Raw genomic sequence first — 15,852 nt, 5'->3', positions numbered from 1 at the left:
AAAATTTGTGCAAATTTTACTTCCTAATGTTTATAAACAATGGAGATACGATTTTTTAAAAAATAGTCCCTAACTTCGTTCCTATTGGTCATAGAAGGTTTTTTTTTGGGGGTTTTTTTTACCAGCTAACCAATGGTTGTACGTACAAGTCTGTAGCTTGAAAATTATAAAAGTTATTACAATTGTTTATAAGTAAAAAACATACCCCTTTTTCAAACGTTTATTTTGTAAATAATTTCGATGAAAACGCAATATGCATTTAACTTCTGAGATAGTTTAAGTCTTAAAGAATCATACTTAATTTGCTAAATGTGTCTAGCATCATTCATAGGGCAAGTTCAATAGTTTAAATAATTAGCCTCAGGGATAAATAAATTAAATAACTTTTAAACTATTTGACCTATCGGGGAGAATCGCACAAATTTAAAAGTCGGTAATTCCTCGATGTATTAATAACATTTTATTTTGTTAATAAAACAATTAATAAAATTTATAAATTAGTGCAAAAAAAACTGCTTTTTTGTAAGTATTTCCATAAATTATTTATCAATTTCAATTGAAAAAAACGGGGAAATAAAGATATACTTAATATAAAAAAATGATGTAAATATTGTTTATTTAAAATATAAGGGAAACAGCTTATAGACAAAAAATAAAATTGTGACCATAATTTATTGTTTAAAAAAAACGCAAGGTAAAAATACGAGTACGTTTTCATCTATTCGTCATCTAGTAACCCCCACCTATGTCTTAAAAGCTTCTGATATCTGCGAAAAATTTTGCCGTGAAATCGATGATTTTTGCATAACCAGACTGGGCTATATTATATTGAATTATGTTGCAGTGTATTGTATTGTATTTTTATATTAATAACAAAATAAACAATGAATTTTACTGTAGAGTATGTGTAAAAAATTTTTTTTTGCATTCAACTCCTTTCATACATATATGAAAATAAAAATATACATTTTCATCAAAATATTTATTCAACCCTTCATTTCAATCAATACTTCCACTATACTCCTATTACAGGTCAAATGTTGTTTATATACAGCAAACGGTGCACCATATACCTATATACCTAATTCTGTTTCTCTTTCTGCTCTCTCTAACCTATAGCACTACATATGTAATGATTGTGCAGATTGACTCCCATATAAATTTGAAACGGCGAACGCGTGTATAGTATAACTTCTACCGGCCATCCCACTGGACTGCCACACCCGTTCTAAAACAATGAATCACATATAGGATGTCGCATTTGAAAAAAAGGAATTATTAGAAAATTTAGGATGCTGGTTTTATGCTAATTTTGACAGCACTTTGTATAAAGAAAAAGGCAACTTTACACTGCAAATGATAATGCTGTATGTGGTTAATAAGTTTCCAAGGAATTTAAACTTTTATTCAGATTGTATTAGAGGATATTGAACTTTATATACATAGTAGAAAAGTGTATTTTCATATAAAAACCATTATAATGTAAAAACGGTTCACAATAGATTTAGAGAAGTATTCACAAAAATGTTCAGAATAACGTGATTATTTCTAAAATTAAAAAAATATACAGGGTGTCCTATTAAAAAAAACCAAGGTATAAGTAAGTTCCGGTATAACTGGAAGTAGTAAATAGTTAAAAATATTTTCAAATAGGTCACTCTTCAAAACCCCTTCATTACAATTTTTTAGTTCTCGAGATATTTCTTTTTGGCCGTTTATCTGCCGTACCCTGTATATTTATGTATGCATATGCTACCACTTGGACTGATTTATTGATACGTCTGTTATCTCTACCTTCAGATGGTTTTCTTACTACGTATTCCAATAATATATTGGCTTTTGTTATTTTTTTTTGTCATGAACAGCTAAAAACTGTCTAGATCATGCCAATAATTAAACTAAATCGGTAAATATTGTGGATTTTATCTGTTAGTTGTTGATGTATTGACATTTTATATTTAAATAGTAAATTCTTAATTAAAAACTAATTCTTGCAGATATAATATTGAAATATTTAACTGAGACATATCCGAAATGAGATTTTAATTATGATGGATAGGGGGATATAGTTTTTATAGTTTTTAGGGGGATATAGGAACAAAAAATATTAACAAAACCCAATATATTGATATTAAGTTTAGAAAATTGATGTCTGTATTTAGCTAATTAAAAAAATATCATTATTTAAAGCGTGATAAATTATTCATTTCAAAATTTTATGTATTGTAATGGCTTGACGAAAATTATACATAATTTCAAAATTTTACCTTGTGTTATTTATAATAGACCCTACTTAATATAGTTCGTTGATATCAGGTTGTTAAGTAGCTTTTAAAATATCAAAAATATCACAAAATAAAGTGTGTTTCATTAAAAATAAAGATGGTTGACTATGCTACGTGAATTTAAATTTAATACATTTAAATTTATGCAGAAAAAATTTATGATTTCCAGCATTTTTAACTATGTTCTAAAATACGAACACATACAGTTTAATTCCGTAAGTGGTTTCCACCCTGTATATATATGTGTGTGTATGTATCTCATTTCGACACACAATTTCTGGAGCTTGTTGCATAAATTACTATGGTTTTAGGTTGTATTCCGGCTACGGTAGTTTTTAAACCCAAAGAGACAGAATTTGGCGGAAAAATTACATGCTCACCTCCATTTCAATATCTAAGCAAAATCGACTCATGTAGATCGTTTGTTATTAAATTCTCTTCTCCATATCAAGGACAATTTGTCGAAAAGGTGGAATTTGAGATAAGAGAATCTAAAGAAATTATTAATTTTTTATTAGTGTAAGTAAAACATACTTTTTAAGTGTATACTAGAAAATGAAATAAAGTAAATTATAATAAAGGCTAAAAAAATATGAGTGCATTGGCATCCTAATAAAATTGATTGATTAATATTAAATTTTCTTCATTTTAGGGTTTAGGCACTTATTGAATATTCTAGTATCATATTTCGCTCCATGTTTTCATGAAGCGCCCTACACTTCTTCCATTCTGTTTGTAATTTAGTATTTGTTTAATAATTTTATATTTTTTTGCCATGTTCTTCAATGTTCTGTGAATTGGTTCGCATATAATCTGAAACCTGTAAATGTTTTATCAATGTCTCTATCTTTTCTAAAAATTGTGTCATTATCTTCTTATTCTTTTTCTTCTTTTTATTTTTTGTTTCTACTTCTTCCTCTTCCTCTTTTTCTTCTTTTTGTATAGATATGATCTCTTCAGTAAGTTGTAAGTTGTAAGATGTATTTCAGCGTGTTTGAGGCCTTCCCAATGATCATCTTTCTGTTGGGAAAATGTTTATCGCCGTCTTTGCTAGGTACTCTATTTGTTGTTATTCGGCTTATATGATGGTTCCATTATACTCTTCTACTTCTTATTCAGTCCTTGATGTTTTCCGCATTGCATCTACGTCGTATATTTGGACTTCTAGCACTGTCTCATAGTGTCTTACCATCGATTTTTCTAAGGATTTTCATCACTGCTATTTCTAGCATTCTTTTTGTCCTGTCTGTATCGGATCCTGTTTTTTTCTCGTAGGTCATTATTGGTCTGATGACTCTTTTGTAAATTCTACATTTCATTTCATTACCGATATTTTTATTTGCCTGTTTGCTCTATTCCCTTGATCTTCCACTTCTGTTTCAAGTTTTCCATAGCTAGATAGTACGATACCGAGATATTTAATTTCCATCACTTGTCTTATTTTCTGACGGTCCAATCCCAATTTACATTTTAGTAAATTTGCTGTTGTGACCATGCATTTTGTCTTTTTTGGGGAAATTAACATGTTAAATTTTTTGGCGGTAATATTAAATTGGTGCAGCATACGTTGTAAATCATCTTCACTTTAAAAGAGTAATATTGCGTCTTCTGCATAGCAGTTTATTTTAAGTTGTTTTTCTCTATATTGTTCTGAAGCTATTTTCTTGTGGCATTTTAAATTAATTTATATTTAAATGGGAATAAGCCACAATTAAAGGTTAAAATACGTTTATTGACGTTTCAATTTCCACTTCGGAAATCGTTCTCAAAATACAAACATTAGTAAATTAAACAAATTTTGTTTTTTGTTACTTAGTGAAAAAATTCTTCTAATAATTTAATTTTATCTGACTCATCTATATTGACAATTCAGACATACCTTATACATTTTAAAGTAGAAGACTTTAAAATGATATTGCCAATATTGTTGAGTTGCGTTCCTGGGACGACTTTACTTATAAGATAGTCCATTCGATTACATGAAATCAACTTTAACTTGAGAATATCCGTCAGAAAAGATCATAACATGTAATTCGTCTTTAAAAAGACAAATACATGCCATGATGACAGTAAAATTCTCCTGTTAGTGATTCCATAGTAAATTATGAGGGAAAAACCAGGAAAAAAACCTCATAATACTATCCCGACATGGTAAGTATTTGATCGTGCATTTAGTTTACCTTCAATAAACACCAAATTCCGATTTTATATGTTTGTTATTTAAAAAACATAAATGATGTATTCTCTATATATTACTGACTTACCAATACTGGTATTTTCCTTTTAATAACTTCCTCTTTCAATATGGGTAACCAGATCCTACTACATTCTGCCGAGGAATTCGCGACACAATTGGTCTCATTTAGCATAATTAGAGCCGCTTCTTTGATTTTTCTCTTTTTACCATCCGTTTCTTTTAGGACTATATTTGAATCATTCCATTGAACCCTATGTTCATTATCCCATGCGTGTTTACAGATTTGAGATCTATCAAATTCTCTATTTTTAATATAGGATTGATGTTCACTAAGTGAGTTCAATAAGTCTTATTCTAACATTTAATGGTCTTGATGTTTCACCTAAATAAAACTGATCGCATATTTTATAAATGCAATTTTTTGTCCTTTCTTGTTCATTGTTAGGTTTGATTTTGGACAAGATAGATCTCAACGTGTTTGTTGTTTTGAATGTTGTTGAAATGTTGAATTTATTTCCTATCCTTTTAAGCTTTTCCGATAATCCTTTTATGTATGGTATTGTTATTGTTCTCGTATTATTCCTTGCATATGCTGTAGGATCTCGTTCTAAGTCGTTTTGTTCTATTCGATCGATTGTTGAAAATTCCTTATTTATAAACGATAAAGGATAATCATTTTTTAATAAAACAGATGTTAATAAATGTTTTTCCTCCAAGCACGAATTTTCGTTAGAACAAGTAATTTTGGCACTATCGTATAAGGATTTAATAATTCCCTTTTTAATATTAATATTGTGATTTGATTTGAAATTTAAATATCTGTTGGTGTGTGTTGGTTTTCTATACACCTGAGTTTCGTATCTGTATTATAATTTGATTATAATTAATATTATAATCAAAGGATCCAACAAAGCCTTTGGAAAACAAAATATATAGAACTTTATTCAAGTTTAAAGATTGTTTACCCAGTTATCAGAGAAGATTAATTACACCTCATTACAGTAAGACCCCTCATTTTTATGGAGTACCGAAAATTCATAAAACGAATATACCACTTAGACCCATTTGTAGTACCATGAATTCTCCTTGTAGTGAACTATCAAAATTTTTATTAAATATTTTAAAACCAATTGCAAATAAAAATGACACATTTATAAAAAATACACATTTTTTAAATAAATTATCAAATATTGAATTTAATCCAAATAATACTTTAGTAAGTTTTGACATAAATAGTTTATTTACGAATGTGCCATAAGATAAGACTTTAAATATAGTCAAGACAAAATTAGAAAGTGATGATACATTGGCAACTAGAACAAGACTAAATATATCAGCTATAATGGAGTTAATAAAATTATGTACTGATAATACATACTTTCAACTAAATAATGAATTCTATAAACAAAGTTTTGGACTAGCAATGGGCTCTAGTTTATCTCCATTATTAGCCGATATATTTATGGAAGATTTTGAAACAAATATTGTTTCTAAACAAAATTTAAAACCCTCAGTATGGTGGAGGTATGTAGATGATGTATTCTCAATATGGCCTCATGGATCAGAGTTGTTGGACACATTCCTAAATGATATAAACGATAAAGAAGAGACAATAACATTTACCATGGAAAAGGAATATAATAACACATTACCTTTTCTGGATGTTTTAATCTCTAAGAACGATACTGGATACGAAACTCAGGTGTATAGAAAACCAACACACACCAACAGATATTTAAATTTCAAATCAAATCACAATATTAATATTAAAAAGGGAATTATTAAATCCTTATACGATAGAGCCAAAATTACTTGTTCTAACGAAAATTCGTTCTTGGAGGAAAAACATTTGTTAACATCTGTTTTATTAAAAAATGATTGTCCTTTATCGTTTATAAATAAGGAATTTTCAACAATCGATCGAATAGAACAAAACAACTTAGAACGAGATCCTACAGCATATGCAAGGAATAATACGAGAACAATAATAATACCATACATAAAAGGATTATCGGAAAAGCTTAAAAGGATAGGAAATAAATTCAACATTTCAACAACATTCAAAACAACAAACACGTTGAGATCTATCTTGTCCAAAATCAAACCTAACAATGAACAAGAAAGGAGAAAAAATTGCATTTATAAAATACCTTGTGAATGCGATCAGTTTTATTTAGGTGAAACATCAAGACCATTAAATGTTAGAATAAGTGAACATCAATCCTATATTAAAAATAGAGAATTTGATAGATCTCAAATCTGTAAACACGCATGGGATAATGAACATAGGGTTCAATGGAATGATTCAAATATAGTCCTAAAAGAAACGGATGGTAAAAAGAGAAAAATCAAAGAAGCGGCTCTAATTATGCTAAATGAGACCAATTGTGTCGCGAATTCCTCGGCAGAATGTAGTAGGATCTGGTTACCCATATTGAAAGAGGAAGTTATTAAAAGGAAAATACCAGTATTGGTAAGTCAGTAACATATAGAGAATACATCATTTATGTTTTTTAAATAACAAACATATAAAATCGGAATTTGGTGTTTATTGAAGGTAAACTAAATGCACGATCAAATACTTACCATGTCGGGATAGTATTATGAGGTTTTTTTCCTGGTTTTTCCCTCATAATTTACTATGGAATCACTAACAGGAGAATTTTACTGTCATCATGGCATGTATTTGTCTTTTTAAAGACGAATTACATGTTATGATCTTTTCTGACGGATATTCTCAAGTTAAAGTTGATTTCATGTAATCGAATGAACTATCTTATAAGTAAAGTCGTCCCAGGAACGCAACTCAACAATATTGGCAATATCGTTTTAAAGTCTTCTACTTTAAAATGTATAAGGTATGTCTGAATTGTCAATATAGATGAGTCAGATAAAATTAAATTATTAGAAGAATTTTTTCACTAAGTAACAAAAAACAAACTTTGTTTAATTTACTAATGTTTGTATTTTGAGAACGATTTCCGAAGTGGAAATTGAAACGTCAATAAACGTATTTTAACCTTTAATTGTGGCTTATTCCCATTAAAATATAAATTGTTTTTCTCTCTTTTGGTATAATTTTTTTGTTTTTACTTTTTTTATTATTTCATCCATGCTCATATTAAACAATAAAGGCTAAGGAAATCCCGCTGTCTTATCCTACTGCCAGCTTTAATTGGGTTAGTTAGTCCTTCTTCTACTTTTACTTTATTGTGTTGTTTTGGTACATACTTTTGATCGTTTTGATTATTCCCAGAGGTATCGCTCTTATAATAAAGGTTACTTCTCTCAGTACTTCCATCTTTATTTATAACACAAATGGTTAACACTTTTACATACTAATTGTTAACATTTAAAAAAGTACTTAATTGAAGTCGAAGAGAGAACTACATCTCGACCTTGAAGTTATCGGCCCTAATTTAACACACTCAACTACGACCCTTATCCACTCACGAGTGGATAAGAGAGAAAACAAAAGTGAGGGATGTTAGAGAAGAAGTTGCAAAATTGAAATGGAGATTTGGCAGACACAATATAAGACAAAAAGAAGACCTACGGAACAAAATTCTTCTAAGTTGGAGACCGTGGGAATATAAACGAAGCAGAGGAAGGTCTGAAGAGAGCAAAATAAAGGAAGTATGGGAACAATATATAATCCATCTCTTCCATGACGAGAGAGAAAATGAACAAGATATAGGTGAAGAAAAACAATACCTACAAATTTTACCCTCAGAAGTAAAGAATGCCCTACAGAATGCAAAACAAGGAAGAGCACCGGGTCCTGATCAAATTCCAGTTGAACTGTTAAAAGCCTTAGATGGCGGTAATATAAAGAGACTCACCCGAATTCTCAACCACATATATGTAGAGGGCAACATCCCGAAAAAATGGCTTAAATCGATATTTTTACCTCTACCAAAAAACAACAATCCCAAATCATGTAATGACTATAGATTGATAAGCCTAATGTGCCACCCTTTAAAGATTCTCTTGAAAATTGTTCAAAACCGAATTTATAAGAAATGTGAGGAGCAGATAGATGAAACTCAGTTTGGCTTCAGAGGAGGCATGGGTACAAGAGAAGCATTATTTGCGTTGACGGTACTCTTGCAGAAATGTCGGGAATATAACAAGAGTGCATATGTATGCTTCATAGACTTTAGGAAGGCCTTTGACCGAGTGCAGCATATGAAGTTAATAGATGAATTAAAAAACATCAATTTAGACAAAAAAGACATTGAGTTTATTAAGGCTATATACTGGAACCAGAAAGCAGTAGTAAAGGTGAACGATATAGAAACAAATAATATACCGATTGCGAGAGGGGTTAGGCAAGGATGCGTCTTGTCTCCGACGCTTTTCAACGTGTACTCACAGGTTATATTCAGAAAAGCCTTATGGGAAAGAAAAGAGGGAATAAGAATTGGTGGAGAAATCATAACCACCATGAGATTTGCAGATGACACGGTAATTATTGCTGAGAGTATAGAAGAACTACAAACTTTACTAGATGCAATAAATAGTGAATGCATTCAAATGGGACTTGACATCAACACAGATAAGACCAAATTTATGATAGTATCAAGGAGTCCAATAAATAATGAACAACTAACTCTTGGTGGACAGCAAATAGAGAGAGTGACAAAATATAAATATCTGGGAGCTTACATCAACACAGAATTAGATCCAGACCAAGAGATCCGAGTACGAATAGAAATGGCAAGGGCAGCGTTCTTAAAATTCAAACAATTGTTCTGTGACAAAAATCTGAATACTGCGCTGAGACTGAGGTTTGTTGAATGTTACGTCTGGTCGCAACTATTGTACGGGGTAGAAAAATGGACACTAAAAGCGCAAATAGTTAAAAAGATTGAAGCCTTTGAACTTTGGATATACCGGAGAATGTTAAGAATTCCATGGACTGCCAGGGTCACCAATGAGGAAGTGCTGAGAAGGATGGGTCGAGACAAAAAATTGTTGAGAACGATAAAAGTACGCAAGACTGCATACCTTGGACACATACTAAGAAATAATAAATATAGTCTTCTGCAGGTCATCATGCAGGGTAGAGTCGATGGCAAAAAGGGAATAGGTAGAAAGAGGAAGTCATGGCTGCGAAATATTCGAGACTGGACAAACATGACTGTAGACGAATTATTCCACGTTGCAAAAGACAGAGAAGCTTTTAAAAATGTGATCGCCAACCTCCGTTAATGGGGACGGCATAGGAAGAAAAAGAAGAGGAAGGTCCCAAATGAGATGGGCAGATGATATTAATGAGCACGTGGGCTCTAGGTGGATGACTGTAGCGACAGACAGAGAAGAATGGAAAAGGATTGGGGAGGCCTATGTCCAAAGATAGACCGAAGAAGGCTTATTAGATAGATAGATAGAACTACGACCCAACTCTACAACTTAACTCTCAATTATATCCGCAATTTATTGTTTACAGTTTTTATATTCGCCATTGCACGACGACGTGATTAAACAATATTAAGTATATGTAAGCAAGGCCATCACGGATTACATTGGATTACTTGCAACTATGCAAAAATGATATGTTTGCTTTTTCTTTCTTCGTGTATCTCATCCTTTAAGGGCATTGGTGGTCATCATGGCCCATTTTACTTTTTCTGCAGCAGTTCTGAAGAGTTTTATTATTGTTTTTCCACTGTGTGTTTGCTAAAGTTTTGTAATTACTAGACTTGATCCGGTTACAGTGATCCCGATTCTTTATAAAAGACAATTTTTAATTTGTACGAATAACATTTGTATTTAGTCAACACTCAGTGTTGTGTAGTGTCATTTGACTGATTTCACAGATAGACGCAACTTAGACTGTAAAAGAAATAGGGTTCACTACCATTTCCGCAATTATGTCAATTTTTTTGAAACTATTTATTGTTGGTCGACCAGATAGTTTGGCATCTTGAACACCAATTATTAAGACAGCTGCTACATTGTCTGCTTCAGTACGAACCATTCTGCCTATGTAGAAATTTGTCGTGAAACAGTAATAAAACCAAATATTTACTATATATATATATATATATATAAACACTTTTGCAAAAAAGTTGAAAAACGTCAACTTTTTTGACAAATAACCATAGGCGGACGTTGAATATGTGAAACTATAATTTTAGTATTTATTTAATTCATTTATCAAAATAAGCTTTGCCATAATATCCCATTTAAATGTTTTGGTCACCATGGCTCTGTAATGTCATCTGTCGGAATTACGTCACCTGTTATTACTAGTTGAGAAGCCTAACCTAAAGATATAACATCTTAGTAAAATGATTTTTATGGATATTGATAAATCATGACATTTGAATAGCTTAGCCATCTTTTGAAATGCAGGTCTTGCTTTCTCTATTCTACATTTGATTTCTAGGGAATGGTCCCAATTTTCATTGAAGTTCGTACGAAGGTACCTAGGTGCATGTTTTTACTCTCTCTATTCGTTGACCGTTTACACTGATTCATCCAAATTGCTGTTGCCTCTTAGAGATGATCATATATTTTGTTTTCTTAATATTTAGTGAAAGTCTATATCTCTGACTTACTTCTGTAATTCTATTTATTAACTTCTGGGGAACTTCATAACTATCAGCGAATACCACCGTGTCGTTAGAGTATTTGATTTTATTGATACATTCTCTGTTAATTAGAATTCCGGATTCAACATCCTCTATTGCCTCTTGAAATGTGTGTGTGTGTGTGTGTGTTTTGTTTTATGGCACTGGAACTAAGCCAATTAGCCAGAACAAATGTGTGAAAGTTATAAGGAAAATGCTTCAGTTAAGTATTAATTTTCACTTAATGCGTATCTAATATTATCTTATATTTAATGAACAACACATATTATTATACATAATACTCAATATTATATTATTGATTATCCTTATAATGTAACTGTTTTTTTTTTAACTATATTGTTTGGTTTTTGATTTATTATTATTTTTTTTTTGAAAGATTTCCTTAGAGTATATATTAAACAGCAGAGGTGATAGTATACATCCCTGTCGGACCCCACATTTAATTTTGATATTATTGGATTCTTCTGCCTCTGTACGGATAGGAGATGTTTGATTCCAGTAAAGTTTGCTAATAATTCTTAGATCACAGGTGTTTATTCCCTTAATATTCCCTTCCTGGGGTGTGAGATGACCTACCGACGACCGTTTTGTTAGTATTTTCATCACCTTGTCATGTGTTACTTTATCGAATGATTTATGATAATCAATAAAGCATGCATAAATATCGAAATTCACACATATATAATTCACTCATATATTATTTCTTACATCATTAAAATAGCACTTGTATGCTAAAGAGAGCCTCTCTCGTACCCACTGCATTCCGAAAACCAAACTGTGTACGGCTGTATTTTTCTTCACACAGTCTATATATAGTTTGATGTATGATTTTTAGAAATAACTTTCTTCTTCTTTATGTGCCGTCTTCTACCGAAGGTTGGCGACCATCAAACGATAGGTTTCTCTGTTTTGTGCCGCATGTATTATGTTCGAAGATTCTAATATTTGAAACCATTCTCTCTAGTTTTTCAGCCAGGATTTCTTCTTTCTGCCCAGACCTCTTCTACCTTCAATCTTCTATTCCACGATAAGCTGTAAGCAGACTGTACTTATCATTACGGAACACATGGCCCAGATATGACGCTTTCCTCCTTTTAACAGTTGTTAACAATTCCACCTCTTTACCCATTCGTCTTAATACCTCTGTGTTGGTCACTCTGTCTGTCCAAGGTATTTTCAGTATGCGTCGATACAGCCACATTTCTAGAGCCGCTGACTTCTTTATAGTTGCTGCTGTTAACGTCCACCCTTCAACTCCGTAAAGTAGCGTAGAGAATACGTAGCATTTAGTGGCGCGCCATCGGAGGTTAACGCTTATGTGGCGGTTGCTTAAGAGCTTTCTCATTTTGATGAATTTGGATCTTGCTATTTGAATTCGGATCTTAATCTCCAAGTCTGTGTCCCACTTATCATTTACTGTATATTCCAGATATTTAAATCGGTGTACTCTTTCAATACGTTCGGCTTCAATATTCAGAAATAACTTTAAAAGATGGATTTTACGGATTTTATTTTCTTTGGTAAAGCAATATCTCAGCCATGTTCCTGGTACTACTCCGCTTAAATATACGCCATTAAATATTTTTGTTAGGCGTTGAGTACCGTCGGTAGTTTTATAAGTTTAGCATATTATTATGTATTGTCAGGTCCAGGAGCTTTGCCATCTTTAAATTGTGATAATAATTTTAACACTTCATCTGATGTGATTGTGATCTGAAGTGGTATTACATTTGTAGGATGTAGAGTTTGATGGACCTGTTTTCATCAAAGAGTTCTTGTATGTATTATGTCCATATGCAAATTTCCATATTATGTCCATATGTTACCCTGCTGATCTCGCAGTTTGCTAGCTGTATTAGATTTCTGAAGACCAGCTGCTGAAGACTTTTTTATGCATATTAAACTTATTGTGTTTTTGTTCCAACAAATATCTCTACACACTGTGATTTTAACTAATTTTCTTTGGTCTTTCGTCTTTCGGTTCTTATTTGTCTCTGAATATTGTTGTACATTCTTTTGTTGTGTGTGTGCTGTTGGTTTCTTTTGACTGTGGACTTAATCCATTAGCCGAACTAAAATTACTATTATAATATATCTCTTATTTTCATTATATTATATTTATGAATATTTATAACCTATTTGATAATGGTTTACAATAGTAATTCACACATATACATATAATATACGTACCTACATATATATTTTAGTGAGCGTTTTTTTTTGTTTTTGTTGAAGAATTAGACAAAAAATACATTCTTTTGTTGTTTTTTTTTATTTTATTCTTTCTGCCATGAGTTGTATACTGTTCTTCATTGAATTTTTTCTGTTCTCTACCTTTTCTATTATCTATTTCTATTCCAGTTTCTATTTCTATCGCTTTTGCATAGAATAAATAGATAACGTTCTTTAGCTTGATCTCGTCGACTGCCTTCTTAAGATCCACGAAACATAACTATCTGGTTCGTTGTATTCAATTATTTTTCTTACACTTGCCTCATTATGAATATAGCTTCGATGCGTAATCTTCTCCATCCAAACTCTTGTTGTTCATTTGCTAGTATTATAGTTTCATTTATGTGGTCTATGTAGACCACATATACACACTGGAACAACTTTTGGAAAAGAAAAAAGCAAAAAATAGAGATATACATTTGGCATTTGTGGACCTGAGAAAGGCGTATGACTCTATACCAAGGTCAGAACTATGGGAGGCAATGTACAAATTAGAAATACAGACGGAACTCATAGAAGCTACAAAAGCTCTATATAAAGAAAATAAAGTGTCCATTAAAATGGGAACAAGAATCATAGGAGACTTCACCACAACAAAAGGCTCCCGCAGGGTTGTTCCACATCTTAAACCCTATTCAAAATATACTTAGAGAAAGCCTTGACTACATGGAAAAGAAAATGCGAAGGCATGGGATTACCGGTACGGAACGAATACCTATATACGTTAAGCTTTGCAGACGATCAAGTAGTGATTGCACAAGACCAAGACAAAAAAACGCAACAACAGAGGAAGACATTATACAAAGATTAGGACAAACAAGAACAGCAATCCGACAACTTAACTCAGTATGGTGGGTAGGCATCTAAATATGAAGCAAAAACACAGATTTATAAAACATTAGTGCGAAGTATTATGACATATGTGGCTGAAAATTGGATCATTAACAAGAAAAACAGCAGTAAGATAGTAGCAACAGAGATGGAATGCCTGCTAAGATGCTGCAGAGTAACAAGAATGGATAGGAGAAGTAATGACGAAATAAAGGAAAGAACATCAATAGAAACAGACATACTAACATACATAGAACAAAAAAGACAGAAGTGGTATGGACATGTAAGAAGAACTAGTGACAGCAGATGGATAAAGAGAATAACCGAATGGAGCCCCATAGAAAGGAGGAAAAGAGGACGACCCGGAAAATCCTGAAGAAACGAAGTAGACGACGCCATGAGTAAGAGAGTCCTAAACGATGGAGAATGGAACAACAGAGAGAGATGAAAACGGTTGAGCGAGGGAAGGCAGTGAATACTGTAGAATCCCTGAATATATATATATATATATATATATATATATATATATATATATATATATATATATATATATATATATATATATATATATATAATTTCATTTAGTTTATTTGTTTTCACTTTGGTGGTTAATTTTAGTGTTGTATTTGATAAGTAAATTCCTCTGTAATTCTGCGAGTCTGAATATCTCCCCTTCTGAAGAGAGAAATTAGGGTGCTTGATCTCAATTCTTGTGATATTCTGTTTTGTTCTATTACTTTTTCGATTAGTGTTAATAATTGTTTGGTCAGATCTAGTCCTCTGTACTTAAGGAGTACCTTAGATTTCTGTCCTCTCCTGGTGATTTTTCATTTTTAATTTCTTAATGCTTTCTTTACCTCTTCCCTCGTCAATGTTTATTTCTTTATTTGTCGCCACTTCTGGTGTTGGTGGTTCATTATCGTCACCTTTAGCAAATTGGGATCGAAAGTAGCCTGCCCATGTTTTCTTCTGAATGTTTCTTATTTGAAGTAGTTTGTTCATTTCTTTTTTTTTGTCCTCTGATCATTCTCTATTCTCTCTGTGTTCTGTAAATCGTGTTCCATGTATTTTGAGAAGCTGTGTTCCCTTTTTATTTTTCCGACTAAAGTATTCGTTTTATGTTTGATTCGTTTATAGTGGTGGTATACGTGTTGTGTTTGTTGTGTTCTGTATTGTAAAAAGGCTTTCTTCTTTTCTTCACATTTTCTCATCACTATCTCTCTAAACCATGAGGTTTACTTTTTTGATATGTTATTGTTTGTTTCTTTCCTCTCTACAAGTGTTTTTGATGTTGCGTTAATTATGTTATTTTTGAGTTTTTTCAGCTGTCCTCAATGTTACCCTTGTTTAATATTCCATTCTCAGCAATCTTTTCTGATATTTTTCATATATAAGTGTATATGTTCAGTATTTCATGGATATCGTATTTAGTCCTTGGACTTTGAATTTTGTTCGTGTTGGTGTCGCTCTCTTGAGTCTGATGTATTTCATGATAATTCTTATTTTACATAATACAAGGCTATGGTCGCTACCTACATCTGCCAAGTTGAGGCATCTAACGTCGATTATTTTTGACGGATGTATATATCTGTTGAATATAATATAATCTATTATAGATCTTTGTCCACGGGTGCTATTGAATGTAAATTTGTGTTAGTCTTTGTGGTCAAAAAATGTCTAAGATCTGCGTTGAATGTCATTTCCTGTT

General features: G+C 31.8%; 2 protein-coding genes across 3 annotated transcripts in view; one reads left to right on the top strand and one right to left on the bottom strand.

Moving 5' to 3' along the window:
- LOC140436736 (hydrocephalus-inducing protein homolog) overlaps window positions 1–15,852 on the top strand; it is a 371,509-nt gene that overhangs the window by 38,367 nt on the left and 317,290 nt on the right. For both annotated transcript variants that reach the window (XM_072525797.1, XM_072525796.1), the window contains exon 8: window positions 2,597–2,804. In XM_072525797.1, coding sequence (XP_072381898.1) covers window positions 2,597–2,804 — 208 coding nt within the window. The remainder of the gene's footprint in view (window positions 1–2,596; window positions 2,805–15,852) is intronic.
- LOC140436737 (uncharacterized) overlaps window positions 1–15,852 on the bottom strand; it is a 167,799-nt gene that overhangs the window by 142,696 nt on the left and 9,251 nt on the right. The window lies entirely within an intron of this gene.

Source organism: Diabrotica undecimpunctata, chromosome 3 (assembly GCF_040954645.1).
Source record: "Diabrotica undecimpunctata isolate CICGRU chromosome 3, icDiaUnde3, whole genome shotgun sequence".
In the NCBI taxonomy this organism is placed as follows: Eukaryota; Metazoa; Arthropoda; class Insecta; order Coleoptera; family Chrysomelidae; genus Diabrotica; species Diabrotica undecimpunctata.
This window is presented reverse-complemented; position numbering and strand designations above follow the sequence as displayed.